This window comes from Alexandromys fortis, unplaced genomic scaffold (assembly GCF_014885135.2).
Source record: "Alexandromys fortis isolate MF-2015 unplaced genomic scaffold, M_Fortis_MF-2015_v1.1 scaffold_36, whole genome shotgun sequence".
Classification (NCBI taxonomy): domain Eukaryota; kingdom Metazoa; phylum Chordata; class Mammalia; order Rodentia; family Cricetidae; genus Alexandromys; species Alexandromys fortis.
In genome coordinates this window covers 680,456-696,529 of record NW_026067915.1, presented here as the reverse complement: position 1 = coordinate 696,529, position 16,074 = coordinate 680,456, and the positions used below count along the sequence as shown (strand labels likewise).

Sequence of the window (16,074 nt, the reverse complement as noted above, 5' to 3'; positions counted from 1 at the left end):
ACATAAAAATTTAGGCTAAAATATAATATGCAAAAGTCAACAGGATATTAATTTCAGCAATTAGGTGGCACTTTATGCATCAAAACATTTACAAGCTTCCTGTTTTCGTTTATCTTCACAGTCCCTTCCTAGAGAACAGTGTTTCTAGAGTTCAAATGTAGTTAAGTTCCAACAAAGTGGAAGTGAATGTCTTTAAAACATGGTCATCAAATTTCATATGAAATTTTAATAAGTTTATATCTGAAACATACAAACATAATCCTAAAAACAAAGTTATATATAATCAAAATTCCATCACTTCATTATTACAAAGCCCAGTAATTTATCAAAAATTCAACCCTAAAAATAAGGGTGTTGAAATCACATACTACATACAGCACTAAGGCAAGTCCCTGTCTTATTCATCATTATCAGCATCGTCTACGGCAGCATAGATGGCTTGATTCCGCCTCTTGATTTTCTTCCTTTGCTCAGGCTCATGTTCATTACTCAGCCTCTTCAGTGGAAAGTCAGTCAAGGACTCTTCTTCCTCCGACTGCGCAGTATCACCAGGATTTCCCTTCCCACCAGTCGGAGAATGGGATGCATCATCAGAAGACACAAACATGGAGCTCGGCAAGTTCCTGACGTCAGAAAAGCTCGTGGAGAGGTCAGAAGCTTGATGGGATGAAGGTTCTACAGAGGGTGTGGTCACGTCACCACCAGGACCCTCTTCCTCCTCCTCCTCCTCATCCAGCAGTATTTCATCCGGATTGAAGGAGGAAAGAGCAGATGTGTCTGTGCTGTACTCACTCCGGTCTTCTTCAGACTCATCGGTCCCCACGTCACCCTGCTCTTCACATTCTCCACACAGATGCTGCTCTTCCTTGTCCTTCTGAAGCATGACATTAATGTCTGTGATGCCAAGCTGGGCACAAAATTCAGTAGTCTGCGGATTGATCCTGTGAACCAGCTGCACTTGCGACTGTGGCTTACTAGGATCATAACAAGCTGCTGTCATACTGAAGTTACAGGGAACTTTGGGGTCATGGTTCAATTTTCCCATTACTTCCTTCATAGCTTCTTCAGTTGCACTATAATCCCACCTGTAACAATTAGAGCAATTAGTTTGTATATGTTATAACCTCCAAACAGTAAAATTGACTCCAATTATAAAAATTAAAAAAGAAACTAAAAATTCTATACGAGAGCTCCAGAGAGGGCTCAGTGGTTAAAAACACTGGTTACTCTCCCAGAGAATCTGGGTTCAATTCCCAGCATCTACATGGCAGCTCATAGCTATTTCTAACTCATTTCAAGGGATCTGACCCCCTCTTCTGGCCTCCATAGGTGCCAGACACCCACATGGTACACAGACATTCATGCAGGGTGGTTACCTATATATATAAAATAAAAATTAAAAATTAAAAAACTCACATGGTAAAATTATAATTAACTTAGCAAAGAATCTTTAGAAATAACAACTCTGAGGAAAAATTTTACTCATCCCTCCAAACAAGTGTGTGTGTGTGTGTGTGTGAACCAAACCTTTACCATGCTATTGTCTGAAACATGCTCATACACTCATACACTCACTTGGGTTGATGCTTAACAGACCTGTTCTTTTGCCAGCCATGGACAAAAACTTGTAGCCTTTTCCAATATCAGTCAACCTTGAGTACAAAGTTGGGGTCCCATGGCCAGTGCCTGCTGAGGCCGGGTGAAGGGGGGAGGTGGTCCTAAGTACCCCCAGCCAGGCCCAAATTAGAGACAATAAGCAACTACTTAACCTCACAAATGGTCATCAAGCAAGAACTTGCTAGGTTTGCCAAATGCTCATCTCCCCAAAACCACTGTCACCTCACCCCCTCTTTCTGCAGACAAAAGCAAACTCTTCAGGGACCAGAATACAACACAGATCAGAGACAAAATTGTACACAGTGCAGAAGGCAAGTTCTAAAGTGAGCAGAATTACCTTGTATGCAGACCATTGTTTTCAGGCATATTCCATAGGTTCCCGGTCACATTAATCAGGTCATCAGTGGCCCTGAGAACAGTAAGCCATTCAATATCATACTCTAAGTACTCAGGAGCACTGGGATCATGTTCTATTTCTAACACCTATAGGACGAAATCAGATATTTTAGGTAATTTGTTTAACAGTGCAACAATTTTAAATCTAGTTAATTTAAAATGATAACAAACAACTCTCAGAACTCTCAGAAAACATAAATTATAAATAGCACAAATAAATTCTGAAGTAAAAAGTTTTTTTTTAAATCAATGGAAGAGTAAAACTTATAAAATTACTATTTTCTTATTACCTGAAGAAAGTCTCTGTGTGGTAAGCATTTGTCCAAGGCTAAAAACTTGGTTTCTTTGCCTGCTTGTTCTTTATCTGTGGCCTAGAAGAGACAAACCATGACGTAAGAATGTTAAAAGCATCACAAGTAATCCATACACCAAATAGAGCAGAAACAACATTTTTACATGCTGAAAAGTTTTTGTGGCCTGATAAACCTCTCCGCAGATGCAATAATCCAAATCAGACCAAAACAAACCAAATTAGGAAAAGCCTAGGTTTTTCAACGCTCCAAGATACTAGCGCTCTAGGGTGGCATTCCAGCCCCCAGGGATGGAGATGGGGAAGGAAGACAAAAAAAAAAAAAAAACCAAAAAAAAAAAAACATGTATTTGTTCTTTGGGTTGAGGTTTAAATACCCTGTGGGAGTGATCTTGAGCATCTCTGAAGAGGAGTCACCGTTTTTTGCAGGCTTTCTTGCAGGTGGAGTCTGGACTGAGGCAACTCCTAGGGGAGGGAGTTTGGGATGGAACTTTTACCCAAACATTTCAGACTCTTTGGGTATGGGTGCCAGGGGCTGGGGTGACGCTTCCACCCAAACACATGCTCCCAATTCTGTGCCAAAAGGATGATTACCAAATAAATAAGAAAGAAAGAAAGAAAGAAAGAAAGAAAGAAAGAAAGAAAGAAAGAAAGAAAGAAAGAGAGGAGAAGAGGAAAGAAGAAGAGGAGGAGGAGGAGGAGGAAAAGGAGGAGGAAGAGGAAGGAGGAGGAAACAAGAAAAGACAGAAAAAAAAAAAGGAAAAGGTCTATATCCACTTGGACAATGGAGTACAAAGCACTATTAGCTGCCGTTTCCTCCAAAACTCAAAACAAACACTGACGACGATGTCAAATACGTGTGTTACAGAATGATTCACAAAAACAAACAAATGAAAGAAACCAGTTGCTAAAAACTTGTACTTTATGATTCTTTTTATATGAATTATTCAGAAAAGACCTGATCCAAATCAGTTATCATCTCCAATTAAGGATTCAAAGCTGATACCAATATAGACACAAAGGAGTCTGGGGCAAGATGGACATGTTGTGAGACTGTTCTGTGAGCCAGGCAGTGGCGCATGCCTTTAATCCCGGCACTTGGGAGGAAAAGGCAGGCAGATCTCTGTGAGTTCAAGGCCAGTCTGGTCTACAAAGTGAGTTCTAGGACAGCCAAGACTACACAGAGACCCTGTCTCAACCCCCACTCCCCGCCCCCCCCCCCCCCCAAAACTCAAGAGTCAGCTGGGCATGGTGACACAAGTCTCTAATCCCAACATTCAGAAGGCAGAGGCAGCCAGATCTGTGTTCAAAGCCAGCCTGGTCCACATAACAAGACTCCCGGCTGTCCCATCCCCTGCAGTCTTTTAAGTAAAAGAAAGCGAGCTGTGGAAAAGTGAGCTGTGTCTACAGGTATGCTTGGACGTCAAGCAAGTGTGGTCACTGAGTGGCCACAGACAAAGTGAAGGTGTAACTTCTGCCCTCCTGGAGTAAGACCACAGCAGAAAGTGCTTTGGGAGTGTTTTCAGACACAAACCATCTCAGGCAAGCTGTTAAAGTAGGAAAGTAGTTTGGGAAGCACTACACATCATTCTCTAGAAAGTGCTCATTAATGCACTAAAGACCCTGGGAATTCTACAGAAGACCAAAAACTCTCCCAACGCTAACTTTGCATTTTCTAAATGGTGTCCTAACCCCCATCCTCCAAAAACCCCTCTAGTAGCCATCCTGTACCCCTACCTTCTCACCAAAGCCTTACTATTCTGCCTCTAAAATCTCTCCAGCCTCCGTTTCATTCTCTGTGCGCTTTGCCTTAGCTAGACTCTCCTCCTTTGCTAAGCAGCTTCCTGTCTCTGTTGACATCACTCCATTCCGCTCACAAACCTGCCAATTAGTCTTTAGAACAACCACCTGGCTCCATCAGTCTCCACCTTTCCCATCACCTTCTAGCTAACACCCAAACTCTCGTGTTCTCATGATGTACTCCACAGGGAAACCAGCCAGAAAATCCAGGTTAACAGCTGGAGATTTCTGCAAGCCTCTGGAGACTTCCTCAGAGTCACGTCTAATGGCCAGTGAGAACCATCTCTCTGTGAATGCTGTGATATGCAGTGTTTCCCAAAGCTACTGGACCAAACCCTTCTCTATGTTGGAAGTATAATGTTTCTCAAACCTAGTTTTATCTGAAAACATTGCTAAAGCCCTTTCTGATGTGGACTTACTCTAGAAGAAGCAGGTGCCCAAGTTCTGCCCAGAAAGCAACTCTGATTCTGCTCAGGCAGTATCTGTCTCTACACCTGAGAGACAGGAGCTGGTACCGAGTGCACTGCGCTCTCAGACTTTAAATCTGCAAACATGTTGGTCTCTCTATTAAAACACTCACACTATTTCCTCCTGATACCTCTGGATTCAGCTCAGACATGCAGTCCTTTGGAAACTCCATCAGTGGGCCAATCTGACCCCTGCAGTCTGCCTCGGGTGCCCTCAGTCACCTCAGCCCTTTCCAGCACACTTTCCCTGCTCTGTAATTGCTTGTTCATTTCTTGTCCACGCTGAGTACTGAGTAACTCCTGAGGGGCGAGTTGTATTTCAGTCTCTGGCTTTAACACTCTGCCCATGGTGCCCACTTCATGAATGTTCAGTAAGTGTTTATTAAATATAAGGACCGATGTTTTCTGTCCTACCTGATGCCGCATCAAGGCTGCAAATTTCACATGAAGATGTGCAGAAAACCAGTATGCAGGCTTTAGGTGCTCCAACAGCTCTGAGGCAGCAGGACTCCCTAGAGTGTTGTTTTCCACTTCTTGGCGAAAAAAAGATTTGGTCTTAAGAAGCTGCTTCTTATTTCCATAATGATATATACTTCTTGGCCAGTCATGAGATAAGAATATATCTACAGGCTGCTTCAACTTGAAGAACAGAAAGAAAATTCTTAAAGAGACTAACCAAAAACAATCAATCCCTTCCTTTCTACACACCATGCCCCCGCTCTCGTAGACGGGTAATCTAGCTCTCTGCGTTAATTCATCCTTAGGACACTTTAAGGAAATAAAAACACTAAGCTCCTCATTACCTAGACAAAGAGAAGCAGCTTTCCCTGTGCCTCAGAAATTGTTATAATTCCTGTAGCAAAGGCAGGGCAACAGAGACACTTTCATTAGTCTGCCAATCAGCTGGGGCCTGCCGTGCCAGATTTCTAAAATATCTAATAACTATGGCTCCTTTTCCCTGGTAGACAAATCATAATTTTAAGCCGGGCAGTGGTGGCGCACGCCTTTAATCCTGGCAAGCGGGAGGCAGAGACAGGCGAATGTGAGTTCGAGGTTAGCCTGGTCTACAAGAGCTAGTTCCAGGACAGCCAAGGCTGTTACACAGAGAAACCTTGCCTCAAAAAAAACAACAAGAACAAAATTATAATTTTGAAGATCTAGAGAAAACAGATTTAGTAAGATTTCTAATGCAATTAATACAGTAAACCCAAAAACCTTAACAGGAATGTATATAGGTGGCAGAGCGCTTGCTTGGTCAGTCTTCGGTCTCCTAGACCAATTGTTTTCCTAATGTATCCACATACTACCAACTAAAAAGTCTCCCTTTGCTAAATAAATTAATATCTAGAGTTGCTTACAGGGAAAACACAAAATATATTCTACACTTTACTTACTCTTCGGCACTATCAAGTAATATGAAACATGTACTTGGGAAACTAAATTGAAAAATTACTATTTAAGATAATATGGAATGTAGGTCAGATACAATAGTCGCTGAATGGATGATGAGAACTGAAGAAGGGGGATGACGCCACACTAGAGAAATGGTGGTGGCAAAGTAGCATTCAGTTGGGTTTTAGACTGATGAAGGGAAAGGCACCCAGAAGGAGAGCACACACAGATCGCAGGAAAGGTGTGTGAGCATACTGCGCACCGCAGCTCTAGCGATGGCGCAGGACAGGACCACTGAGACAGGCTCTGCTGTAAACTACCAGGGAGTCCTGGGCAGGCTTCTTGTCTGGCTATAACCTTGACTTGGTTTTCTTAATTAGGGAAGGCAGAGTGAGAGCTCCCTCACCAAACTTGAACGGAATTATATGAAATACCGTGTGTGAACCACTCAGCCCAGGATCACCCCAGGAGTTGGGCTCTCAAACACTCAGCTCCCCCATTCGTCAGTTAAGTCAGTACATTGACACCATCTTTACAATTTCTCATGTCCGCTATCATCTTTCCCATTGGTTGTTTTTTTATTTAACACTATTATTTATTTTATCTTATACTAAAATTTCATAATGTAAGTTGTTTTCTCTGTCTTTTTCTCTTCTAAGATTCTACTGTGTAGCCCAGGCTAACCTCAACTTCATAATCTTCTTGCCTCACTCAGCTGCTGAATGATGGGAGTAGGTGTGTACCATCACACTGGGTGAGAATATGTATTTGAAAATATTACTTTATTTCAGCATATGTGTTTTATCCTTAACCTAAGTATAATATATGGAACCATAATTTAAATGTTTTATAACTGCTTATTAAATAAACTCATAACCATTGAAAATAAAAATTTGTTCACCTATGAATCTCCTAAACACTATTCAAACTCTGAATTTTAGAAATACTGAATTGCTATTCTCAAATGTTACAAGCCATTATATCAAACACATTTTGGTACAAAACTAAATTTATTTCAAGTCTACTGTTCTGTACTTTTCACATACCTGTTTCAGTTTGTAGACCTCTATATTTCGCACATGATATATACTCCTTATGGTAGATGAGTTATAAGGGGGGCACTCAAAATGACCTTAAATTGGAGGGAAATAAACTGCATTACCATTTTGTCTTTCCCAAATGGTCCCAAATCTCTACTCCCAAGGACAGTAACAAAGAGCCCATCTTTGTAGTCCATGGAGAACAGATGGGATAAGGAAACAAGACTTGCAATTAACAGTTACATTAAACATGTACATTTAATTCATAAAATTTGTGATTCTAAGTCACTACTCTAAAAATCAGTTAGGTATAGTGGTGACTACATTGAAACTATTAACAAATAAACAGATTATAGATAACAAGACATGGATTTCAAAAACATGCTAAACCTGAACCAACCTAGGCCCTCTACATATACGCGACAGTTGTGTAGCTTGATCTACCTGTGGGACTCTTAGCAGTGGGATCAGAACCTGTCCCTAATGCTTGAGCTGGCTTTTGGGAACCCATTCCCCATACTAGGTTGCCTCTTCCAGTTTTAAAAGGGAGAAGTTTAGTCCTACTTCAACTTGAGATGCTTTGTGGACATTCATGGGAGGCCTTCCCCTTTCTGAACAGAAACAGAGGAGTAGACGGTGGGAGAAACGGGATGAATGGAGGGAGGGGAAACTGTGGTTGGGAAGTAAAATAAATTTTATTGGAATGAACCTTGTAGCATGGGTTAGTTCAAGAAAGAAGGCACTCACTCCAAGATGAATTTTAGGGCCTATGTGGCAGCAGGAAGATCCAGCCTCTCTGATGAACTGAACCCCAAACAACCATACAAAGGTGTGTTTATTGATTGTTAAACAAAGCATTTGCTCATACCAAGGTCCCTAATCTAATGTATATGTCTTACTGAAGGGGAGTATCACATGCCCCCATTACTCCAGTCCTTTATTATGTATCATTTGCAATACACAATAATACAAGAGCCTCAGGCACACTCAAGGCATCTTGTGACCAAAGTCATGGGATGCTGCAATGACCCTTCAGCAAAACAATCATTGTTTTCTACAAGTGTTCTTCAAGATTAAAGCACCTCTAAAAAGCAGCTGTTTACCCTAATGTCTACCCCAGATACAGGGACTGCTAAATTCCTACAACAAAAATCTAATTAATTAATTAATTAATAATGATAAAACACATTAAACCAGGAAGCAAGGAAAAAAAATGCAAGCAATAAGCTATATGTACACAGTGTAAAACACATTAAAACTCCTGCATATTCAGCAGTGACATGAAACCATCAAGTGAATGCTAAACACCCACTCGGAATAGCAATTCCCTGTCTACTGGAAGAGGGAAAGAAGAGCAGCATTGATAGGTCAACAGTGAACTTCAGTTGGATCTATACTGTCGTATTTCTTAAAAATTAAAATTAAAATTGGCAAATTGATAAAACTAGATCATGAACATAAGGATACGCTATATAGTATCTACAATTTCCAGTGCATAAAATACTGAACTACAAAATTAAGAATAGTATCATTTATATAAGAAACCTGACAAGTCAAACTATAAATTTTGCTTATTTATTTTATTCATTTCAAGCTCTAATATATAAAAGTTGTTCACTCAAAACAATACCTTTTCGATAGTCATGAGATTTGAAGATGCCGGAGATCCCACCAATCCTTACACCTCGGTATTTTACTACACCAGCCAAACCTGAAAAATTATGCAATTCTGTAAAATGTTATAGGCCAAAGGAATCTACTAGGAGAATAAACCATTTAGAAGCCTGGAATTCCATATAGTCCTCAAATTATTTGAAAATATTTGCCATAATAAGGTTACTCTTCATACAGCATTAATATGCTGATGATACACAAGGCAGAGAAAGTCTGAAGTCAATCAGCCAAGAGACTCAGTGGATTCTAAAAGGATGAATGAGGTAGGATGTTAAAACCAAATAGAAGCACATGGTACCTAGCTGAACATGCAGTAAGTGGCAGGAATTGCAGAGAGGAGAAAAATGTCCCCTGGTGGAGAATTACACAGTAGGAATCAAGTCAACAGGTATGATGTATAAAGAACATGCAGTTTCTACATTTCACTTTTGACTCCTCTAAAAATTCACCTTTTCTTTTTGTTTTCAGGCCTCTCTATGTAGCTTTGGATTGCCTGGAATTCACAGGCTGGCCTCAAACTCCTAGAGATCTGCCTTGCTTCTGCCTCCAGAGTGCTGGGATTAAAAGCATGTGCCAGCATGCCTGGACCAACTTCATCTTTTCATAATACTGAGGTTGTTGGAAGATGATAAATCAGTAATGAAATAGAGAAACAAAACTCCCAAAGTTATGATTTCATCACTGGAAAAGCCTGAAAATTACTCTAGAAACCACCTTCGTTTAAGTAAAGAGGTGAAAGGGTTGCAAACTTTAAGGATGGAAAATGTAGAGAATAAAAGGCACATTACAAATGATATCATAAGGAATCCATTCAGCTAAATCCAGAATGCAATAGATGCTACAAGACAGTCTTGCATTTTCTACAACAGAAAAACTACATGGAAAAAAAGAAAGAAAAGAGAACCCACTAGAGGTTAGAATAACTTACTTTGTTAGGTATAAAATGGTACTGCATGTGTTTTTTTTTTAAATCACTCAAAAATCACACACTTCAAGATATACAAATGAATGGCACATGCCTTTAATCCCGGCACCCCAGAGGCAGAGACAGGCAGATCTCTGTGAGTTTGAGGCCAACCTGTCTACAAAGCGAGTTCCAAGACAGGCTCCAAAGCTACAGAGAAACCCTGTCTCTAAAAACCAAAAAAGAAAAAAAATCTACAAATAAAATAATCTAGTGGGTAGGATTTGCTATAAGATATTCCAGTCCTCTCCCACAGGAAAAGTTTAAACTATACTGAATATCTAAATACAGGGGTATAAGGTATAACAGAGTAATAGCTGCCAAAGTTAACAAGTGGTATAATTTACTATACTACCGGGTATTTTTGTGAATGTTGAATATTTTCCATTATAAAATCTGATTCAATAAGAAAAAAACACTGCAAATAGCAAAACTTTCGTAATCATACTATTATTTAAACCATTAGAAGAAAGATGGATATATGTTCATGACTGGCTATTGAATATTTTAACACAATTCTCATGATTATATAAGTTAATGGCATCCCCCAACACCATGTCTTCTAGACGTTGCCCAATCGGTACAAATTCCGACAAGACAAAAAAGTGTACTGAAACACATACCTAAATAGTAAATATTTGGGGCTACCCAGCCACCATAGGGTAACTCTTGCAAATGGTTTGAGGCTTCATGGTTTCCTCCGATGAAGATTGTGAGAACTGGGGCCTTTTTCTCTCCAGAGTAATATCTACAACATAAGGGTAAAGCCGTCAGGAGTCAAATTAGCCGCAGCAGAAAAAGCAAAAGAGCGTCTGACGGAAAAGGCTGAGCTCAAAAACCGTCAAACGGCCCCCAGTATCCACCCATCCCTGACCTTATGAATGAATGAAATCTTGAGCTCACCCCAGTCTACACCCATTAAGGTCAACAACTTTGGAAGTGCACGGCGGACTATTCCGAGCGTCTAGAACTAAGCAAGTCCAGTAAAAACTGGATCATTAAATTAACTAATCCTAGAGTTATAGCAATTACAAAGTGGGTACCTAAAACTGCTGGCGTCTCCCCGATCTCTGGGAAGAAGGTGTCTACGGAAAGGAGGACAGGGACATTTCCTAAGTGCCAGGTCCTCCAGGCACGGGGGTCAGCGGCAGGAGGAAGCTCACGCGAGGCCGCTCCTGCTGGCCGTCTCGGCTGCGCGCCGAGGACTCCGAGGCCCAGCCGCGCGCCCCTTACCTGTAGAAGGTCTGCATGTGGCGGTACTTGGGCGGCACCGCCATGCAGCGCAGGTCGGCCTCATTGCGCACCGCTTGGAAGTCGCCGCAGCACAGAAGGACATCCACCGGTCCCGGGCCGCGCCGCTCCGCCAGGGCCAGGGTCTCGTAGATCTTGTCCAGTTCGCCATGACAGCAGCCGGCCACAGCCACCCGCATCGTGCCGACAGGCCGCGGAACTCCACCGCGACGCCCTCGACCACCAGCAGCCCGGACCCGATGGCCGAGAACACCGGACAGGTCCCACCGGGACGGCTCCCGCCAACTTTAACACAGCCGCGGCGAGTTCGGAGTCGTTACGTAACTTCCTGTTTTCAAGTCTCGCGAGAGAGGGGGCGCGAACGACCCGGGCCGGCACAGAAGAGAAACTTTACCCTTGTCTTACTTAGGCTTGTCTGGCTTCTGGAGATCTTTGAGTCCCATCTGATGAGTTTGATAGTTTAAAACTAGAAAAGGACATAAAACTCTCCAAAAATTCTACCAGCAAGGATAATCACCTTAAAAATAAATTAGAAAGTAAAAAAGATTTTTTTTTCCGTGATGACATTAAAAATTTTTAAATGCAACTTCGAAACTTAATGATTATTTTAAAACTATACCCCCTTGGAATTTCTAAAATTATTGTTATTATTATTGCTAAGGGGAACGGGAATTTTCATACCAAATTGTTGTTTGTCCTATGATGCAAGATGAATGAAAGCAGGTATCTCGGAACTTCTAGAGAGAAAAGTTGGCAACTAATCAACGGAGGATGAATAGCAAAGAAGGAAACCAGTAAAGAAGACAACTAAAAAATAATCAAGAAAAGAAAACCAAGGTGATACAGAGACTTACATGTCTAAACAACTGAAAAACTTAATCAAGAACATAGGTCAGGCTGTAGTGGCACACACCTTTAGTCGCAGCACTAAGGAGGCAGAAACAGGCCGATCTCTGTAAATTTGTGGCCAGCCTGATCTACAGAGCGAATTCCAGGACGACCAGGATTGTTACTTGAAGAAACCCAATCTCATAAAACAAGACAACAGCCACCCCCCCAACAACAACAAATCCACAGAGAAATTGTCTCAAAAAAGAAAGAAAAGACTATTCAATCGAGGTTATACAGAGATTTATAAATCTATCTCTACTTCTTTTTCCTGTGTCTGCTTTCTTTGTTTGAGACAGAGTCTTTCTATGTATCCCTGGCCTGGAACTGTGTAGATTTAAAAAAAANAAAAAAAAAAAAAAAAAAAAAAAAAAGGGAAACAATGTCCTAGGAAGAAAGACACCAAAGTTAATTCTAAATAAAGCAAGACATGTAAGCCACCGAGGATCTGGAGTGATGTCCAAGACTAAATACAGGAAGCCAGAGAGGCTGCTGGTTAGAGGTGGTTTTCATATTGTTTGTTTTTATTTGTTTGTTTGTTTTTAATATTATTCCCCATCCTGGGTGTTGGGTAGATCTCCAAATAAGTTAGGATGCCACTTTGGAGGGCAGAGGGCTGGAATGTCTGAAAGAGAAGGGTAGTAAGATGCTGTTGTGGGAATTCCTCCCCCGACAAGCCGACAGTAAGCACCCACATGCAGAAAGTCACTGAAACCAGCACCAATGCTATAGCTTTGTTAAGTTATTTTACTTTTATTTTTTTGTTTTTCAAGACAGGGTTTCTCTGTGCAACGGCTGTGACTGTCCAGGAACTCACTTTGTAGACCAGGCTGGCCTTGAACTCACAGAGATCTTCTTGCCTCTCCGAACTTGCCTCCGAAGTACTGGGGGAGTCAAAGCCATGTGCCTTCCCTACCCAGCTTGTTAAACTCTAGAGTGGGGAAGACTCAGACTACACAAGTGAGAGTTTGAGCATGATTAGATTTTATGGGAAGCCCTTAGAGATGAGCAGGCATCCGCTCACATCAAAAGCCTGGCTGTGTGTAGGAGCCAACACTCTCTTTCCATGGTAGATTTATCTTTCATTTTTTATGTTGGTCCTATGTTGTTTGCAAAGTCATAAAGAAAATAAAACCATACTTACTGTTTTTAAAGATTATATACAGAAACATTGTGGCCAGAGTGATTTGGGGATGGTTCCTCCAAATTTACCAGAAAGACATAATTTTTGTGACATTTAAATTGACAAAGAGGATAGAAAAAGATAGAAAATGAATGTCTTCAATGAGTCTTTTTTTTAAAGACAGGATTTCTCTGTGTAGCCCTGGCTATCCTGGAACTTGCTCTGTAGGCCATGCTTGCCTCAAACTCTCAGAGAACTGCCCTGGCCCTGCCTCCTGACTACTGGGATTAAAGGCGTGCACCACTACATCAAGTTTTCAATTAGTTTTTAACATTGTCCTTCTGCATGAGAATTTTGAAATGTCATAAAAATGATTTGACAATATTGTTAAATTTTACTCCCAACTGTAGTGTAATTTTGTTTGTGATAAAGCTTGCCTGGAGATCAGAGAGCAGAGATAAATCACTAGAGGTCAGGGAGTAGATTACAGCCACACACCTGTAAACCTAAAACTCTGGGAACAGATGGATCTCTGTTAGTTCATGGCCACCCTGGGCTACACGAAATTGATCCAATCTAAAAGAGAAACAGCTCACACAAAGGTGATCCCATCACTTGGCATCCCATACCTTTAATCCCAGCACAAGGGAGGTGGAGACTGGTGTGATATGGCTGGGTGGAGAGGGGAATATAAGGCAGGAGGAGACAGGAGCTTAGATGCAGTCTGAGGATTCAGTCTGAGCATGCAGTATGAAGTCTTGTAGAGACAGCATTCAGTCTGAGGATTCATAGAGACAAGATCGCCCCTTTGGTCTGCGCATCGGTAGAGGTAAGAACTTTCTAGTGGCTCGCTGCTCTACTTCTCTGTTCCCTCAGCTTTAACCCCTATATCTGACTCTGGGGTTTTATTATTAAGAACAATTAGAATTTGTGCTAGACCCAATTTCTTTTTTATATATTGTATGACCATATTGTTGTGGCTGGCATTGAACTCCTAGACTGAAGCAATTCTCCTTCCACAATTTACTAAGTGGCTGGAATTACAAACAGCAAGACACCCAGAGGCTGTTTTTCGTTTTTAATTTATATGAATTACTTCCTTCTAGATTTTTTACATGCATTTTTTTCATTTTATATACATATATATATTTTAAAACCATGTCTAATGTTAAATATGATCTTAAAACAAAAGTTTAAAAATGTACATCAATGTAGGTACCAAAAAAAGTGGAACTAAAAGAAACAAATTTATAAAAAACTAAGACATACACCTAATCTCCCATAAGGTCTATGTTTTTCTTTTTTTCTTTTTCTTTTTTTTTTTTTTGAAAAATTAGTATCAATGCAGCACACATCAGAACATCTATTTAATAGAAGAAAAAGAAGGCAATTTGGCTATCTACACTCCCACACACACACACAATTTTTTTAAAGAAAATTCTGGATATACAATCCCAGGCTGGCCCAATCCTTATGCCTCCACTGCCTCCGTGCTGGAATGAAAGGTGTGCAGCACCACACTGGGCTCACCCCCCCTTTTTGTTACAGGCTCATGAAGTCTCAAATGGTGGAGTTCTTTGGTCTTTTAAATGCTTCCATCTTCTGATGGTGCTCATGACTGTCAGGATGGTAGCATCATTGTAGCTCCAGGTACCACCAGTTACTGTTTCCAGGAAGGAAACACAATGCTCTTTCTTTACAGTCTATCTTTCCCTCCCTCCCTTGGACCCTATTTTTCTCTCTTTTCTTTCTTTGTAGACAGATTCTCACTATATACATACACACTTTGGAGGTGACCATCTTAGACTATATAGTGAGACCCTGTCTCCCTGGGGAAGACTATTTCTCCCATTCTTGACATGTCTTAGTTGCTTGTCATCTTTGGTCTAGGTTAAAGATCCTGTGGGATTTTCCTCTTCCACGTTATCATATTGATTGTTTTGTGTTCTGAAATATGATTTTCTTGTATAGCCCTGGCTGCCCTGGAACTCAGTGTGCAGACCAGGTTGGCCTCAAGCACACAGAGATTTGCTTGTCTCTGCCTCCTGCATGCTAAGATTAAAGGTGTGCACAGCCACTGTCCAGCATCAAGTCTTAAAGGACAGGCTCACAACCAAAATATGAGGGTTTTTTTTTCCTATTTTTGTTCAAAGGTGTTCTAATTTCGAAAGATATTGCAATGGATATGTAGATTGCTTTTGGTAGGACATCCATTTTCACAATACTAATTTTTCTAATCATTGAGCCTAGAAGTCTTTCATCTCGTGTCTTCCTCAATTTCGTTCTTCAAGGTTTTAAATTTTTCATCATAGAAGTCTTTCACTTCCTTCCTTAGATTTATCCCATTTTTTTTTTGATTTTTGAGACAGGGTTCCTGTCCTGGAACTAGCTCTTGTAGACCAGGCTGGCCTCAAACTCACAGGGATCCACCTGCCTCTGCCTCCCGAGTGCTGGGATTAAAGACGTGTGCCGCCACTGCCCAGCTGTGGATTTATCCCATTTTTAAGGCTATTGTGCCTGACGTTATTTCATTGTTTTCTTTCTCAGTATATTTATCTATCATTGGTGTACAGGAAAACCACTAATTTATGTTAATTTATTGTTATTATTATTATTATTACCATTATTATTATCGTTGGTTTTTCGAGATAGGGTTTCTCTGTGTAACAGCTCTGGCTGACCTGGAAATCACTTTGTAGACCAGGCTGGCCTCAAACTCAGAGATTTGTCTGTCTCTTGCTGGAATTAAAGGTGTATTCCACCATGCCCAGCTTTTAAGTTAATTTTAAATTCTGACATTTTACTGAAAGTGTTAATTACCTCTAAAGTTTTCTGTTGGAGTGTTTAGGGTCTCTGATGTATAGAATCCTGTCATCTGCAAGGGGCACATTTTGACCTCTTTCTTTTTTAAGATTGCATTGTACTTTTTTTAAAAAAATTATTTGTTTGTTTATTTATTATGTATATAGTATTCTGTCTGAGTGTATGCCTGCAGGCCAGAAGAGGGCACCAGACCTCATTACAGATGGTTGTGAGCCACCATGTGGTTGCTGGGAATTGAGCTCAGGACCTTTGGAAGAGCAGACAATGTTCTTAACTGCTGATCCATCTCTCCAGCCCTGCATTGTACTTTTTAGGTTTTTTTTTTTTTT

General features: G+C 40.8%; 1 protein-coding gene across 1 annotated transcript; it reads right to left on the bottom strand.

Moving 5' to 3' along the window:
- Positions 1 to 206: 206 nt before the first annotated feature.
- On the bottom strand, positions 207 to 11,239 carry Dbr1 (debranching RNA lariats 1). The gene is made up of 8 exons (XM_050139591.1): positions 10,894 to 11,239; positions 10,284 to 10,408; positions 8,653 to 8,733; positions 7,029 to 7,114; positions 5,005 to 5,229; positions 2,304 to 2,384; positions 1,955 to 2,100; positions 207 to 1,085 (listed from the first exon to the last, which is right to left on the bottom strand). Exons 1-8 carry the CDS (start codon positions 11,088 to 11,090, stop codon positions 398 to 400), a joined length of 1,629 nt encoding a protein of 542 aa, XP_049995548.1. The 5' UTR covers positions 11,091 to 11,239; the 3' UTR covers positions 207 to 397.
- Between the last annotated feature and the right edge of the window lie 4,835 nt (positions 11,240 to 16,074).

What these genes read in the sequence shown, in the direction of transcription:
- Dbr1 (XM_050139591.1), bottom strand. Translation starts at nt 11,090, where the DNA reads ATGCGGGTGGCTGTGGCCGGCTGCTGTCATGGCGAACTGGACAAGATC. An exon ending in CCCAAATATTTACTATTTAG is followed by an intron (nt 8,734 to 10,283) that starts GTATGTGTTTCA and finishes ATAATTTTTCAG; the next exon opens with GTTTGGCTGGTGTAGTAAAA. An exon ending in CAGCCTTGATGCGGCATCAG is followed by an intron (nt 2,385 to 5,004) that starts GTAGGACAGAAA and finishes TGTCTCTTCTAG; the next exon opens with GCCACAGATAAAGAACAAGC.